Here is a 17,883-nt window from a genome sequence, read left to right on the forward strand (position 1 = left end):
GAATGTTACACGTGTGTAAAGTGATCACTCAAACCAGCCTATGACGGTTGTAAGCCCCGTAAATGCCCAGACTTCCATATTCTTCTTCATCTTTGATGAGATGTCAAAAAATAATATGAAAATAACTCCTGTAATTGGAGATAATCCAGATTTTGTGAACAAGTATTTGGACACACTCAAAATGTTGTAAAAAAAAATTTTATTTACTTGTTTATTTTTAATTATAATTTACTTTGTTTAATTTATATTGTTTAAAAAAATGTAAAACGAACTCCCTCTCTAAACACAAGTATCTACTTTATTAGAGAGGTAGAAACGTTATATTTGAAATGTATTGTATATTTACCAACTATTTTGTATTTTTTAAATATGTATTTTGTATTAAAAAAAATAAAATTTAAAATTTAAAAAAATTTAATTTGAGTTAATTATAAATGTTATATTTATTTACCATTGACAATTATATTATATTTTATATTCAATATAAAGCCACAATGTTACGGATGTATATGTATGCCATGATCTGGTAGAATAGTAAATATTATGGATAAAATATGTGAAACAAATTAGTAAACACAACAGAACAGGAGGACAGAGTTTCATTTTAAAACTCGACGCCTTCTGTGCGGAGATAATGGAAAACTTCGTCCGTAACTGAGTAGGTGCATACTGCGCTCACAATAAGACAATTCTTCATGTCTCGGCAGAAAAATATTGGAATATGGCGATAGTTGTTTAGTTCCTTCATAAAATGAACATACTGTTGGCTGTTTAAACTTCTGTCACCTGATAGGAGCTTAATTACGCCAGTGACATCATATCTTCGATATTGTTAAACCCTACCCGCACCCCAACGGTGCATAGGGCACTGCTTCATATAAACGCAGTGTTATCTTGATAACATATGAAGGAAAGGTGATCAGCCCTCCACTTCAGGTACCAGTCTAGGGTAAAATCGAATAAATATTTGAGTGAAAAAATATGAGAGTATATCTTCGATATACTTCAAATTAAAAAACACTTTTTGAGAATTTATAACATGTAAAGTTTATTATGCGCTATTTATTCAGGTTACATTATACATACTGTATAAACTGAGTAAAACATGAATTTATGAATACGATTTATGATATTGGTACCCATCTGTAGATTTATTAAATCATTTTTTGATTTATAAAATGATTCAGTCAATGTTATCAACATTTTGAGTGTATCCAAATACTTGTTCACAAATCTGTATTATCTCCAATTATAGGAGTTATTTCTCATATTATTTGTTGACATCTCCACATACAACTTCCATATTCTTCTTCATCTATGCTGAGATGTCAACAAATAATATGATAAATAAATATGCTATTCTCTATATTATTCATATTTAAAGCATTTACTTTGTGGTTAGTCATTTTTTATTTTTTACAAAAATGTTAGCAATAGCAGTACCTATATATGTATATAACCACTCACGGTGAGTGATTAAATACTAATATTACCAACATTTTTCATAAAAATATAAAACTACACATGTTCATAATCACAAAATAGTTTTTTATTATTTTTGATATTTATTGTTATTCCTTTCCTAATGCATATATTTTGAAACCAATACGCCACACATTCGAAGGGTTTAAATATTTTCCTGCTCTGTGTTGCTCACTTTTGATCCTTTTTGACACCTTTCACCAAAGTTCACTACAAATTCGACAAATCCACACGCACAAAACGTACTACCAGCACAAGACCACACATACATGTCTTCATCCAGTCGATTCTCAGTAAGTTGTGTTGTTTGAATTTTTCTCTAATTAACTTTTAAAATGCCATTCGATAAGTGAGTAAGCATAAATTGATATTTGGATTTATCTCAATAAGTAGATGATAAGAGGCTTGAAAAACCGGAAAGGTAGACCAATGCTGACCCAAAAAACTTACCTAACACAGTTACTCGAAATAATTTTTAGTGGTCGAGGTGAAGTGCTCACTGAAATAATATATAAAAGTAAGTACTAAGTATCGTTGAGAAAGAATGAAAAAAATATCGATTCAAAGAAAGAATCCTGCAACAAGTGACGATAATGGACTCCAGAAGTTAATATCTGTAGGATAATTACGGTTCGTAGCTAATTTCACTCTCTAATTTTCTAAACCCAAATATCCAGGCACTTGAACGTTTTTGTTTTAATTAAACTTTTAAATTATATTTTTAAAACGATCGAGTGCTTCAAAATAAACGACTGGCTTAATGAAGGAAAAGCTCAATCAGTGAAGATGTTACAGAAAATTAGGGGAAAAGCGGCTTCCACAGGCAATATGGCCATAACGGAATCTCGGCCTTCTGGGACCGTTTTCTTTAACCAATTTTCTCCGGGCTACTGAAAAAGTCAGAGAAATGTACCTATAAACCTGTTTCAAACTAAAATTCATTAAAATAAAGCGGTACGCATGCATAATGGATTTTAAACTAATTATAGAGTACTGAATGGTCGGTAGAAGATTCTGCAATTACACAAAGTAATGGCCGACTGGAAATGATAGTGTAGTTCAAAGAAAATTAAAATGGCTAAGTAGCCGTGAAATCCGAAAGGGCCTTAATCGGTAAGGTTTTCGCGAAAAAATAATAATGGATAAAAGACTTTTTTTATTTTGTACGAGAACCTTTTCGTTTCAATCAGCCCCGAGCTCTCATTAGAAAATTGAGAAAAATATTACATCGCCACTCTAACTTACATACCGTAAATATCTCAAACTTTTCTAAAACTAAGCTTGCTCATGTTACTTCTCCTGTGTTTATAAAATAATCTTAGGATCATTAGTATCTACTCATGTTTGCAAAATATGAGTACATACTGTCGAAATAGGCAATTTTTACATACAAAAGGAATTTTAAGATTCTCTTTATATTTTTTTTAAATATGAAATAAATAAATAAATTCTTATTAAAACACGTCAGTAATTTTTATCCTAGAAGTGTCCCCCTCAAAATTTCTCACTTTTCGGATGTCCTGTACAAATAGACGTTGGAATAAGCATATGTTCTTGGATCATCATTGTTTATTGTATCCAGTTGCTACATTTTTATTGCAGTCAATCGTCCCCGAGCAGGCTAAGGGATTCGAGTGAATACAGATTACACAACTGTTACACTGTATTGACAAGGTACCCTTAAGGGATGCACTCGACAAATGTGATCATTCGGACAGAAATGCACTACGCTAACTTAAAACTGCATTGCTGTATGAATGGCGAAATGATTTTGTATTATTGATGCTCTTTTCTCAGATAACAACTTCCCTTTATAACTTTTTAATTTAAAGCGATTTCGAGTTCACCAATCACAGTAAATAGTTCAATATATGCAAAAAAATATATAGACTTTGGATGAAAAAAAAATGGGAGAATCCATTTAAACTTGCGGAAAAGCTCCGACGGCAAGCCTTACAGCGCCAGCGGCAAGCTGAGAGACTATTGAGTAACATTCATCATTCTTCCCATAATTGACTACCAGACTACTTAATATTCGGAAAGTTTTATACCTATATGCAGTGGCATCCACAGACAATTAATTAGGATGGGCAGTATAGGCAGGTAGTTAGGTAAGCTGGTACTGCTTACTAGGGTAGGCAGTAGAGGTAGGTAGTAAGGTAAGCTACGTAAATACTTCTTAATAAGTTAGAGTAGGTACTTGTTGCATTTTTATATGACACGCGGGTAAGTAAAGATATGATGCACGTCGCTGGCTATAGCCAGGGGCGTGCATTCCATATTCATTTTATTAGTATTTTATTCGGTATTTTCATTTTCTTACATATTCAATACATATATGTAAGAAAATGAAAATACTTTTTTTTAGAATAAACTCCATCTATGTTTGCCAATTTACTAAAAAAACTTACAATTTTCAGAGTTTCGCAAATGTATGTGTGATACTCTCGGAATTATTTCACATGCTAGGAAAATTTCTTTCAATTTTATTTTACTTATTAATTAAGGCCAGATTTTTTTATTTGCAAATTATTAAATTTACATTTACTTTTAGGATTATAAACTGTAACCTATAACGTATAAACGTTTATTACTCTGGTTAAATTTTCGCAAGGTCCTGTAATAGATTCCTACGGGATCCCGCCCTGACATCTTCGTAAATTATTGCAGTTCCGATTTCTAACAGTAGGTATTATGTAGATAATAGTACACACTTTAATTTATACGTCTAGAATTGGTCAAGCAGAACTCGAGCAATGCTACGGATTCCGTTGGCTCCCGGGGGATTAGTTTGGAGATCTATCGTACGCAGCGGCCTGACGAGGGGTCACACAGCTACGGACTATGGACTACGGACTCTCTCTGCCTTATAAATAATAACCCAAACTGAACCAATTTACTACTTACATAGGTACGCACCTAAATAAGTAGGTACATAAACTATGTAGGTAACATACCTTAGTAGGTACGTAAATAATTATGCACTAAATCTTTGCTTATGATAGAGACTATATTTTTTGGATTTATACCCATATTTTTATATCAGGGTCCCTAGCTAATGATAAAAATTGTCGTTTGAAGAATGATAAAAAATTACTTATGTGATAAAGTAAAGATAAAAAACAAGAATTTAAAAAAATATATGCTGTAAACGGAAATATATACGTACTGGAGGTCTACAAGTTATTTGTGTACCAGCCTAAGATGTTATTTTGTAAATTCAAAACTACGAAAAACGTAATTGGTACGAGAAAACATAAATTGCTTATAATTACCAATAGGTAATAATTTTTGTTAAGTATTTTTAAAAAAAAAAAGTACACCTATCGGAATACATTGCAACTACAACAGCAAAACTGTCATTCTGTGACTGAAACATGTTTTGGTTTGAATCTTAGCTTACTCGATTTTATTTAAATAGCAGGTAGTATTGTAGAGTTTTCTACCAAACACAGATGACACTCTTTAATCAAATTAGGAATGATTTTCTTAGTTTTTAGAAAAATAGTTATTTATAGGAATAAAACAAAATAATTACTGTCCTTAATAATACTATTTCTTCTCCGTCTTACTCCTCGTTACTGAGGGTTGTGACCCTTGTGGAAGCAATGACTCTTCTCCAGTTATCCCTTGACTGCGCTGCACACAGCGCTCCAACCACCGAGGTGTCTTAACTTGGTCAGTCCATCGTGTGGGACCTTCCTCTCCTTCTTTTCTCCTCTAGGCTACCAATCACAACCAGTCGTTCCAGTAATAATTTATCCAGCTTAATAATTTATCAAGCTTTTTTTGTAGTATAAATTAACACACCAAGGACGAGAAAGGTACTTCTACCCATTTGGTTGATTTATGCTTAAGGACAGGAAGGGTATTTTTACCTTCTGCGCCAGCCTCATTTCAAAGTCAAGAGAAGAAAGAAGTAATTACATATTTAATGTTTTTATATGAATATTATGTACCAATCTCTTTGTTAAGGTCTTTACTATATGTACAAATTTATCAAATCCCGTCGCCAGCGGTCCGCAAAATGTCCGAATTGCGTTAGTATGAAGCTGAGTCCTAACTCATTCCTAGATAAACAAAAAAATCAAATCGGCAGTTATTTTGTGGTATTATACAACCTTTTTTTTTTTAATTTCACTTCGTAAATACTGCTATTTTTGAAATCTATTATGACATGTGTTTCGATACATTCCGCATCATTTTGCCAAGTATTACAATAGATTTTAAGAAATAACAGTATTTGCCAAGTGAAATATAAAGTAAAAAAAAAAAAAAATATTAAGAATGGCTCTTTGAGATGGTTTGAACATATGTATAAAGTAAATGGATGACGACAATATAACTAATAGAGTATCTAGCAAATTTGAATTACAGAATTCCATATTCTCCCAAGATGTTCTCATCTAGAGGTGAAAATACAAATTGACAAGAAATAAATAAATAATCAAGGTACTGATAAGAGATAGGTGGGGTAATAACTAGAGGGGATAATTCAGGGGGTGGGGTTTGGTTTAACGGGACTAAAGGAAGCAATGGCGGGGAATTTTTAAAAGGCCATATTACATATTAATAAATGCTTTTCAGTTTTCTTTATTGGAATTCTTAATTTTCTATGTTCTTCATCATGTGGCCTTTGAATGCGATTGGATGCAACAGTATATTGGAGTCCAGGTTAGGCTTGGCGCCAGACCAGGCAGCCGACGAGCCTGTCTCTCAGTTTTAATAAATTCCCCGGGATATTTGCACGTTCATTCATTCAAGTCTGTAATTTTTTGCATATATTTAAATACCCCGTGATTGGTGATAAAGTGAAATAATTAAAAGTTACAAAAAGTTCTAAGGTTTAGCTTTTATTTGAGAAAAATTGTATTGCGACTTATTCTGTTATGAGACCATTCCAGATATCCACGTCTTCACGTGATAGGAATATTGATAATACCTATTCTCAAATATAACGAGGAACGTTTATAATGAGCAAATTCAGTCGGTCCCGTCATCCTCGTTATAACTGAGTTTGACTGTATATGTGAGTTGAAAAAGTGATCAGTGTCCATAATATATTCAAAAATTCAAAAATTATTACAAGACCACGATGATGTTTTTTGATAAGAATTTTTGGATTTCTCACAGTTTGGCCAATGTATTTTTTTTCATACTGCTTTTTCCTCATATCGCACACTCCTTTCAAGAACGTCATAAATCAAAAATCTTCAATTTTCAATTGTGCATGTTTTCGAAATGCCCAGAAAATGTACTATATCCCAGCAAAAGAGGCATATTTTTAACTTAATATTTACCCGCTAAAGGGCAGAAAGTGTTGTTTTTGCGTTTTGAAGAAAAGGTATTGTTAAATTATTTTTTAAATATACTTAACATTTTTCAAATGGAGAAAAAAACCTTCAGGTTTTACCTAAAAAGATCTGTTGCACAGTTAAAAGTTCAATAAGTGGCTTGATATTTATTTTTAATACATTGTATTATATTTTAAACTTTAAAAACGTTCTCCTGAAAAATCAAGTTTTTTGATTTATGACGTTCTTGAAAGGAGTGAGCGATATGTCTACTTATGATTCTGAGTTACCAAAGATTTTACCTTAATTATTATTAGTATAATACATTTACTGGTTGAATATGTAAGAGTAAATTTTTTATAGTTGGTAAACCAGGGTACAAAATTTTTCATGCGCATTTATTTTTAAACAATTCATGGGTTGCATGCCGAATGTAAGATTATATTAACTATTTATTCTTTTATTTATTATTTATTAATATGTTTGTATTGTGATTATAGTTTAAAGTACTAAGGGGAATGTTAATCAACAGGATTTAATAAATAATGAAAAAAAATATTTTGTGCAAAATAGGATGTAAGGAATCTGTAGGGGTGGCTGTATCCAAGAGAGAGGGATTACAGTAAATACTAAATTATAATTTTTAATGAACAACCTTGATAGAGGTTGAGAAAATTCAATAAATTATCATCATTCGTTTCCAGAGCAAATTTAATGTGTTTATGGTGTATTAATATGGATTAGGAAGGAATCCAATCATCCCCCGTAAAAATACAAAATACATATATAGACAACATACCTATACCATTTGAATATACAAGATTATACAATAGGGTGACTAGATTTTAATAATTCTGTTTCAATATTACTAAGGAATGTATCACCTTATATCGGTGATAAAGAAGAACTAAAATCTCCTCAGCACATAAATAGTAAAAGAGCTTCTTGACAAAAGAGAAAAGCAGCCTTCCTTATCTTGTAGCCTTGGCAACCGTGAGCAGAAATAAAATGGATTCTTTACCAGCTCGAATTATATTGATTGGTCAGAATCTAACAGAAGTAATTAAAAAAATACTTTTTAAGATAGAAAAGGACAATACAAGTATTCTGAAGTTTGGTATGTATTATGTCAGCTGCAATATTCAATGCAAAAATGGGGAACGGCAAAATTAAAATTTAATATTTTATATGGATCCAGAAATTCATAGAAATCTACCTGATTTCTCCAAAGAGCGATTTCGGAAAATTGGGTAGTCCAATAATCAGGGACAATCCAAGGAAAATTTAGATGAGCACAAAATAATATGTTGATAAAATTTTCTGAGGAATAAAAAGAAAGAAAATAAATAATTCAAAGGAAAAAAAACTATTGTATCATTCATAAGTATGTATAAACAATTAGCATAAGTCCCTCTCCAACCACAATAGCTTAGTCTCCTTATTGTAACTGGTATTAGATACATATCACTCACTCCTTTGAACAATGTCATAAATCAAAAATGGTCAATTTTCAGCTGTGCATGTTTTTGGAATGCCCGGAAAATGTACTATATTCCAGCAAAAGCGGCATATTTTTAACTAAACATTTACCCGCTACAGGGCAGAAAGTGTTGTTTTTGCATTTTGAAGAAAGAGTGTTGTTTAATTATTTTTTTTAAATATACTAAATATTTTTCAAATGGAGAAAAAACCTTCAGGTTTAACCTAAAACAATCTGTTGCTTAGTAAAAGTACAAGTGGCTTGATACTTATTTTTAATACATTGTACTGTATTTTTTATCTTTAAAAACGTTTTCCTGAAAAATCGATTTTTTTTTATTTATGACGTTCTTGAAAGGAGTGAGCGATATGTCAAACTAGAAATGTCTAGAAAACAAATATTAAAATATTTTTTTTAACTTTATTAAATAAAGAAAATAAAAATAAAAAAAATCTTGAGGAGTTAATTCATTGTTTAAAACTTCGACTTGTCAGCCATTGGTCGACTGTTGAATGATCTTCTTCTTCTTTTCTTATCTCGTTCATAGCTGAGCATCTTAAGTCTCTTGTTAAAGCATATTGTCAAATCGCTGGCTTTATAATACATTTACATGTAAATATACATTGCCTTGAACTAAATTGAGAATATGTAGTATGGTTTGAGCCATTTTAGACCATTCTTTGAATAAATATGCTGTATGGTATCCGCTTTACAAAATGACTTTTACTCTTTCTCATTTTCAACCTAAGCCAGCAGATTCTACAGAAATTACATTAATATGTATTAAGTAATTCCATTAATTGATTCGGCAGTCACTTTGTGGTAAAATCTATCCATCTTTAATTAATGTTTTACATAGTAAATACCACTATTTCTAGAAATAGTGGTATTTACTAAGTAACACATTAATTAAAAATGTATTAAGTAAATAATGCTCTACCAATATTACAGACAAAATACATGTAGGTCTCCCCGATGTCGACTATACTGGAGAGTATGCGTCCCTGTCTAATTCTAATCCCCGTCCAATTTAGTATATTCCGGAACCAGGAAATCTGCCGTCTGCCCACACCTTGTCGACCACATCAGGTACAATAGCTCGTACTTCTCTCCTCTAAGCGCATGCCCCTGATAGGGCACCTTACGGACTTTGATATCAGTCAGCAATTGTCTTTCTACCTTGCTTTTTGTAGCACATTTGCATTGCTAACCATATCGGTCCATGGGATGCTTAGAATTGTACGATGCAACCACATGTAGAATACCTCCAACCGGTTCATAGTGCTGATCTTGAGGGTCCATGATTGGACTCTTCTTTGCCGGAGAATGAAAGATAAAACACATAATGAAAGATAAAGTATTTTTCCAATTATATAAATTTTTAATGTTTATTAATAAATCAAAATTTAAAGTCAAAACAAAATGAACTAAAATTACATAATATATACATCTAGCACAATTATCCACAAAATAAAACAACTATGTCAGGCATTTATTCATAGTGCGAATATGTTTAAATCTCAACAAATGAATATAAAATACCAAGATGGCTCGCTTCCGTACGACACTTTACTGTTGACAGAAAGATGGAATATGCCCAGTTTGCAATAACTAGTGTCTAGTGCAAGAGGTGAACAATAATGAAGGGTGATTTCCTAATTGCTCTCGAGAATGCACTTCCTAAATTCCACTTGTAACAATAAACTGCGAACTGTATTATTATCAATTCCTCAACAAAGGTGATTGGTTTAATTGACTCGTTTCAAATAGACGTGTAAAAGACAGTAGGACCTTTAGAAAGAGAAACAAATAGACATGTAAATTTTCTATATTATATATATCGTTACTAAAAGGAGACGTAATACGGTTAGCATAATATTGTGTCTACTACAGTTTACAGCATTAATTGCAACGTTCTTTAAATTAGGTTAGTAATATATAATATGCAAAATTCACACAAGTTTGGGACAATTGGAAATACAATCCAGTGATACGTATCTGCGGAGATAGCCAACTTCGAATAACGCTAACACCAGCACGATTCCTTTCCAGGCAGATGCTGCGCGAACAGAAGAGGAAATATTGCTTATATACACCGAGTACAGTCTCGCGGGTCCCGCCTCGGAACCTCATCCTCCCGCTTCGTCGGGACCATCGGACCAGTCCATGTTGAGACCGACCAAATGATACCGGAATAGCTAAACTATACAAATGTAAAGATAATCATTTAGTAAATACACGTGTATGTATATATATATGTATATGTGGACGTCAAGCGCACTTGTCCGCGCACACCCGTACGCAATGTTCACTTGGCACCACTTCACTCCTCTCCGAATGTTTCTCTCGGGTAACCAGCCTGTCACCATTTGCGGTTATACATAAGAAAATATAACATATAAATCTGCGGTACTAACAAAACTTGGCTAAAATTTACTTTACATAACCCATCTAGAGGTTAAATACCATACGGACAGTAAATACGAAGGAGCCGTGTGATGGCACTGCCGGATGCGAGCCGCATCTCATATTTACCGCTCCACGAGTAACTAGCATTTAGAAGACCATTTACTCCGCTTGGACAAATTATTTACACTTTGTGAACATATTTCACTCTCGACACGTTAAGAGCCATAGAGACGGCGGATATCGCGTATGATGGTAATTTCATACGGCAATTCAATCTTACAGATAGATTTAATAGAAAAATAATGGCATTTTTAGTATATACACGTTCGCATATAAATAAAAAGCGGCCGAGATAGGAATCTAGAGAAGGACTCATAGCCGCTACGGCGCTTAACGTGCGAATAAGCCACGAGTAAATTTTAATTGAATATTACAGTTACCTCTAGACATTAACACCAGAAATAAAGAAAATTAGACTATTAACTTAAAGAAATGTAAATAAATGTGCGGCGGCGGCGGCACCGAGCGCTCTTCCCGACTTTACATTAGAAAAACTAATTTTCTCGCTTCAAACTGAGTCGCGACAAATAGCAAAATACCCTGGGATAAAAATATGAAAGCGAAAAATTACCAAACAAAACAAATTTACTCCGAAGAAAAATCAACTGCCTAAAATTTAGGACGACCAAAACTACGCTTCCACACGATACAAAGTACAATATAGAGAACGGGGCACTGCACGCACTGTTTAGTTCATTTCTCGAATTAGTAATAGTTTGCTAGGGTGACACTGTGGCACTGTGGCACGGCGACACCGAATGTTCAGATCTTCTGGATCTTCTCGCCCACCACGACGGGGTTGTTGCGGCGGATCTCCTGCGCGCCCAGCTCCCGGTAGTCGAACGTGCAGTCGTGCTTGTCCGAGTACCGGTGCACCGAGCAGAACAGGCCCCCGCACCTGCACTCGAAACCTGCAACCGCAACACCCACATTACTACACATCACTACATCAACAGGAATACAATGTTCCCTAGACAATCACAAACTCATATACTTCAATCAGATGTATTTCCAGTAAATATAATACTTATTTACCAGGTTTAACAACACCCTCGGAACAATTACCATAAAACAAACCGAGCTTCGCACAACGAGTATGAAGACATCCGACTGTCGACTGGTTTGTCTCGAAAACTGAGGACTTTTATTGGCAGGGTATCCATTACTTGCCAGAAAGATGGGGAAAATATGTAGCTAGCGAGGGACAATACTTCGAATAAACCATTTTTTAATTTTTAATGAAACATGTGGTGCGATGGTTTGTTACTTTTAATAATAATAATTATAGATAATTTGTATAATGCCATTTTCGTAAAATACTGCCTTCCTTGCGCTTGAATTGGGGAAAAGGACACGGAAAATAATTTATCAAACAAACGCGTTTTTTTTTTCTAAAGATCATCTCGCTCTCACTGTTTTTAACTACTGGTCGAAGAGCATTCCATACCATCAGTCCTGCAACAGCAAAGCGAGCGATAAGATCACTTTACCTATAGCAGTTGTAGCAAATCCATGTGCGAGACGTCTGTCTTACTAATTCTTCCGGAATATGCAACTCTTTTAGATACTCTGGAGCCATATTATGTGTTGATGTATACATGAGTAGACAGAGTTTATACTCGACCCTTTCGGGAAAGCGTAACCGGTGCAGTTGGTCAAGTTGTGGGGTGATGTAACTGAATATGGAAATTCCAAAAATTAGTCTCGCTGCAGCGTTTAATACTGTTGCAATAGTCATTTTATTGATAGGTAGACCCGTGTATATGCTGTTCCAATAATCAGCTCTGGATAATACAAAAACGCATTTATCAATTGAGATGAAACATCAACTGATAGATTCTTGCGAATGCTCTTAGTTTTCTTTAGCCGATAAAAACATGCACTTGTTTTGCTGACTTGAGTCTCAAAGGAGAGACAGAATCCAAGAACATGCCCAGCAATTTGACAGCCGATGAAGTGGTACTTCTATGAATTGGGTGGTGTCGAGTTATCAATTAAATGCTGTCGTTAAGGTGTCCCTATCTAGAGATGTTCAGTTTTGGATGAGTTTAATGTCAATCTGTTTTCAGCCATCCATTTGAACACCAATACGTTGATTGTTTTGATTGAGTTAAAAATTGATCCAGTCAGTTAGTTAAATAACCACCCTTGAAGTAGTATTTTACAAAAATGGAACTCATATAATTTACAAAATTATTCATATAAATTATTCAAGTTTTTTTTCAATCTAAGCGCCCTTGAGGTAGTATTATCCGAAAATGGCGCTACATAAATAATTATCATTTTTATTGACGGGGGGTTCTAAGCGGTCGGTTGTGCGCTACTGACCTGTGAGTCCGACCTTCTTTCGGCAGACGGCGCAGCGGTTCTTCTTCTTTTTATCCTTGGCAGGGTCCTTGTCCGAGGGGTCCGCCTCCTCCGGCTCCCCCGAGGACACGCTCCCGCTCCCGCTGCCACTCTCCCGCTCCCTCTCCCGCTCCCTCTCCCTCTCCTCCAACAACTTCTGCGACAAAACAAAACTGATGTAACACATACGGATATAAGCGATACCGACAACACCACCGTTACGTTAAATAAGCATTACAAAACTCATTTTTCCATGATAAACTCACGTTTTGGCTGTAACTACATAATATTTATAAAATCATTGGTCCGAAAAAATATAAAACCATTATAATAAGTATGGATTAATTCCAATATTTCATTGACCCAGAGATTTGATGAAACTTTTATCACAATACTTGAACCCTTAATTTCAAATGACATTGTTACAATGCGGCTGTAAAGTGTTTTGTCCCTCATCCATCCGGGGGAATATGCCGATGGCATCATTTATGTAAAAGGGTCAAATGTAGATATATTTAAGATTACTTTTGGACTTGAATTTTTTTAGACTGCTAATTTGTGTTGTCGTAAAGTTATGTTCAAATAAGAAGAAAAAAAATAGACTGAATAGAAGTAAAGATAAGTTTATCTACCTGTGACTTATTTACATAGAAAATAGCAATCATTTAAAGTGTGAAAAAATATCATATTGGAATTCTTTCAGCATTATTCCAAGCATTAATAAAAATTTTAATGTTTAAAATATTTACGTAAATGTGCTATTTATTTATGACACTGAAAAATATTTTAACATTTTACACATTCACACATTTTACCAATTTGGTTACATCACTCGGATCTATGTCCTTTTGTATTATGGCAGAGAAATTAATTACAAATAAAATACTAATGGGAGGATTTTGGATATCTTGTTACATAAAAATAAAACTTTAAGAAAAATAATTAGTTATTACAGGATCTTGGGAACTGAAAGTATCTTCTTCAGTTTGTTGAAGTGTCGAACTCGGACCACTTTCCGGATCAGTCACGTTATTAGAATGCTCAACGCGGGGTACCATTTCAATGTCATCATCCTCCACATAATGTATCACACGCTCCTAATGGAAACACAAATATTTACTTTAATTCATGGGAAAGAGTTAAAAAATAGTGAATTATGTGGAGAAGTGAAATGCATTTAACTTATGAATTTTATCAACTGAGGACATTTTTGAGTTATGAACGTGTTGACTTTTTTCAGAGTTCAGTTTGATTGAACATGGAAGGCAACAGAGTAGGAAAACGCATTGTGATCATTTGTATTTTGATAAATCATCTAAAGAGAAATCCTACTGCGCTCATCCCAAGATCTTTAACTTAAAAGATTAGAGATGGTTTTCAGCGTAACGATAGCTTATGATATTTTTCAGAGTTCAGTTTGATTGAACATGGAAGGCAACAGAGTAGGAAAACGCATTGTGATCATTTGTATTTTGATAAATCATCTAAAGAGAAATCCTACTGCGCTCATCCCAAGATCTTTAACTTAAAAGATTAGAGATGGTTTTCAGCGTAACGATAGCTTATGATATTTTTCAGAGTTCAGTTTGATTGAACATGGAAGGCAACAGAGTAGGAAAACGCATTGTGATCATTTGTATTTTGATAAATCATCTAAAGAGAAATCCTACTGCGCTCATCCCAAGATCTTTAACTTAAAAGATTAGAGATGGTTTTCAGCGTAACGATAGCTTATGATATTTTTCAGAGTTCAGTTTGATTGAACATGGAAGGCAACAGAGTAGGAAAACGCATTGTGATCATTTGTATTTTGATAAATCATCTAAAGAGAAATCCTACTGCGCTCATCCCAAGATCTTTAACTTAAAAGATTAGAGATGGTTTTCAGCGTAACGATAGCTTATGATATTTTTCAGAGTTCAGTTTGATTGAACATGGAAGGCAACAGAGTAGGAAAACGCATTGTGATCATTTGTATTTTGATAAATCATCTAAAGAGAAATCCTACTGCGCTCATCCCAAGATCTTTAACTTAAAAGATTAGAGATGGTTTTCAGCGTAACGATAGCTTATGATATTTTTCAGAGTTCAGTTTGATTGAACATGGAAGGCAACAGAGTAGGAAAACGCATTGTGATCATTTGTATTTTGATAAATCATCTAAAGAGAAATCCTACTGCGCTCATCCCAAGATCTTTAACTTAAAAGATTAGAGATGGTTTTCAGCGTAACGATAGCTTATGATATTTTTTAGTTTGAATTAATTTAATTTCAATCGATTTTTTGATAGATTTTAATTTTACATATCAGTTCCGGTATTTTCATACTCAAGTTTAAGTTTGAGTTTAGTTTGAAATCACAAAAAGGGATTTAAACTCGTGCCAATTTTTGCATACACCTAACAAGCAAGGTAATCCCTCTTGAATTGCCAATAATCCAGTGTAAGGTACATAGTGAAATGAAACAGTAAGAAATCATCATAAGAGGATGTAATGGTTTTTATGTTTTTGAAAATATTCTATATTTTCATTTGAGCGTAAAGAATGAAAAAGATATTTTAATTACATAAAATTGGCTTTGTCAGTAAAATGTATAACTCCTCCCGGGCTTATTTTACAGAAGAGAGTAAAAACATTTTAATTTAACCATAAAACAGAATTTATCAGTTTCGAAATTACACTTTAATGTCGTATATTTCGATGGAGCCCAAAAAGGTATAATTTTGGAATCAATAAATTCCGCTTCATGGTAAAATTACAATAATTTTACTCTCTCCTAATGGAGTCAGACTGGTCTATAAGCCGAAGATATGTTTCTAACACTAGCGAGAGTTGTAAGTCTTGATGTGCTGAGGCATAAAGATGATTTTTACAGACAAAATGAACAATTAATATTATTAAAACCAACATAAGTGAAATTGTATACTCCTTCTTCAAATCCTTATCCGCACTTGATGGTGCATAGGACACTGCATCATATAAACGCAGTGTTATCTCGAACGTTTATTGCATGAAACCTAGGTGATCAACCCTGCGCTTCCTTTACCAGTCCACGGCTATATTAAATAAATATGAGAGTGAAAAAATCACTTATATTTATTTGGCCTCCCCTGGGAATCGAACCTGCGACCTCCGGAACAATAGCCGAGCGTGCTGACCATTACACTACGGAGGCGGAGACAGTTGGACAAACTGTATAGTCATAAATTATACCAATCTGGAACACATTGGGTGATTTTTTTTTAATATATCTAAACCACCATTTGCAAAAGTCCTTTTGGTAAGAGCAACCCTTCTACTGGAGCGAGTGGGGGCGCGGAGGGGTACTCACGTCGGCGGTGAGCTGCTCGTCGGGCTGCGGCAGGCGCGAAGGGGCGGCGGGGGAGGGCGACGCGGAGGGGGCGGAGGGGGCGGAGTAGCCCACCGAGGCACTCGACGCACTCGACACGGGCGGCTGCTGCTTCTTCTTCAGGGCTTCCTGCAAATCACGATTCAAAAACTTCATCAACGGGTCTTACATTCACTTAAAATTACTCGGTAAAAATTCATTTCAACATATCGTTCACTCCTTACAAGAATGTCATAAATCAAAAATCGTAAATTTTCAGTTGTGCATGTTTTTGGAATGGGCAGAAAATGTACTATATCCCAGCAAAAGAGGCATATTTTTCACTTAATATTTACCCGCTACAGGGCAGAAAGTGTTATTTTATCATTTTGAAGAAAAGGTATTGTTTCATTTTTTTTTTTAAATATACTTAATATTTTTCAAATGGAGGAAAAACCTTCAGGTTTTACCTAAAAAGATCTGTTGCACAGTAAAAAGTTCAATAAGTGGCTTGATATTTATTTTTAATACAATGTGTATTATGTTTTTAAACTTTAAAAACGTTCTACTGAAAAATCAAGTTTTTTGAGTTAGGACGTTCTTGAAAGGAGTGAGCGATATATAAAATATAATACTGCGTTTGATACCTTAATTTGCTGTCCCATAACTAATTTACAGAAAGGTAGAATCTACCGGGGTGGAGGAAGTGGGGATCATGTTGAACTGACTGATTTTATTTATTGTGGCTGATTACTAAGATTTTTTTATAAGAACAGGTTTAAAAAAAATGCGTTCCTGACAATATATAGTTACAATCCAAAGAAATGTTGTAAGCATTTTAACGCTGCAATAGCTTCCAGAGCAAATATGACTAGATATTTAATTGACTGTTTGGAGAAGGAATTTGGAGCATGAGAATCCAAGAGCGTTGTACCACAAAAGGGATTACTACCAGTAGCACTTCTTACTACCAATAGATTGAGAACTTGTTACGTCCGACATTTCTAAATAACCCTGACATGTTTCAGCAGGATGGAGAACGGCAAACACCGAAAATGCGAATATGGAGGAAATTTGAGGACAGAAAAGTTGCAACTGCAATCCAAAATGCTTTAGAAAGGCCTATTACATTATGAAAATGGGGATCAGTTAACCCTTTGTTATGCGGAGAAACATTTTTTTTTAAATACAGAAAATGTGTAATATTGTAATAAAATTTTCAAGATTAGATCCAAGTATAGGTGTCGATAACATGCTTATTTGGAACTACCTAAGCACTTTGGACGGGTGTTGTTTACGCCTGCTAACCGCTGGCGAGGGGATTTGATAATTGTGTACATATAGTTTAGACCTTAACAAAGAGATTGGGAACATAATATTCATATAAAAACATTACCTTTCCCGTTATAACGTATCAGTATGTTGGTACAACTCCAGGAGTAGAATGTTATTTTCCACACATAGAAATAAGTCGGTAAGGCTCAA

The 17,883-nt window shown here is 34.1% G+C and overlaps 1 protein-coding gene across 14 annotated transcripts in view; it reads right to left on the reverse strand.

The window, feature by feature from the left end:
• Window positions 1–9,615: 9,615 nt before the first annotated feature.
• LOC148299499 (AN1-type zinc finger protein 6-like) overlaps window positions 9,616–17,883 on the reverse strand; it is a 57,520-nt gene continuing 49,252 nt past the window's right edge. For 8 of the 14 annotated variants that reach the window (XM_088276002.1, XM_088276000.1, XM_088276001.1 and 5 more), the window contains 4 exons: window positions 16,402–16,548; window positions 14,025–14,168; window positions 13,054–13,228; window positions 9,616–11,636 (listed from right to left, as the gene is read on the reverse strand). In XM_088276002.1, coding sequence (XP_088132128.1) covers window positions 11,488–11,636; window positions 13,054–13,228; window positions 14,025–14,168; window positions 16,402–16,548 — 615 coding nt within the window. In that variant the 3' untranslated portion in view covers window positions 9,616–11,487. The remainder of the gene's footprint in view (window positions 11,637–13,053; window positions 13,229–14,024; window positions 14,169–16,401; window positions 16,549–17,883) is intronic. The other 6 variants (XM_088276013.1, XM_088276011.1, XM_088276012.1 and 3 more) reach the window with 2 other exon arrangements.

The sequence above is a fragment of the Brachycentrus maculatus genome, unplaced genomic scaffold (assembly GCF_059751285.1).
Source record: "Brachycentrus maculatus isolate JH-2025_06_01 unplaced genomic scaffold, ASM5975128v1 h1tg001119l, whole genome shotgun sequence".
NCBI lineage: Eukaryota > Metazoa > Arthropoda > Insecta > Trichoptera > Brachycentridae > Brachycentrus > Brachycentrus maculatus.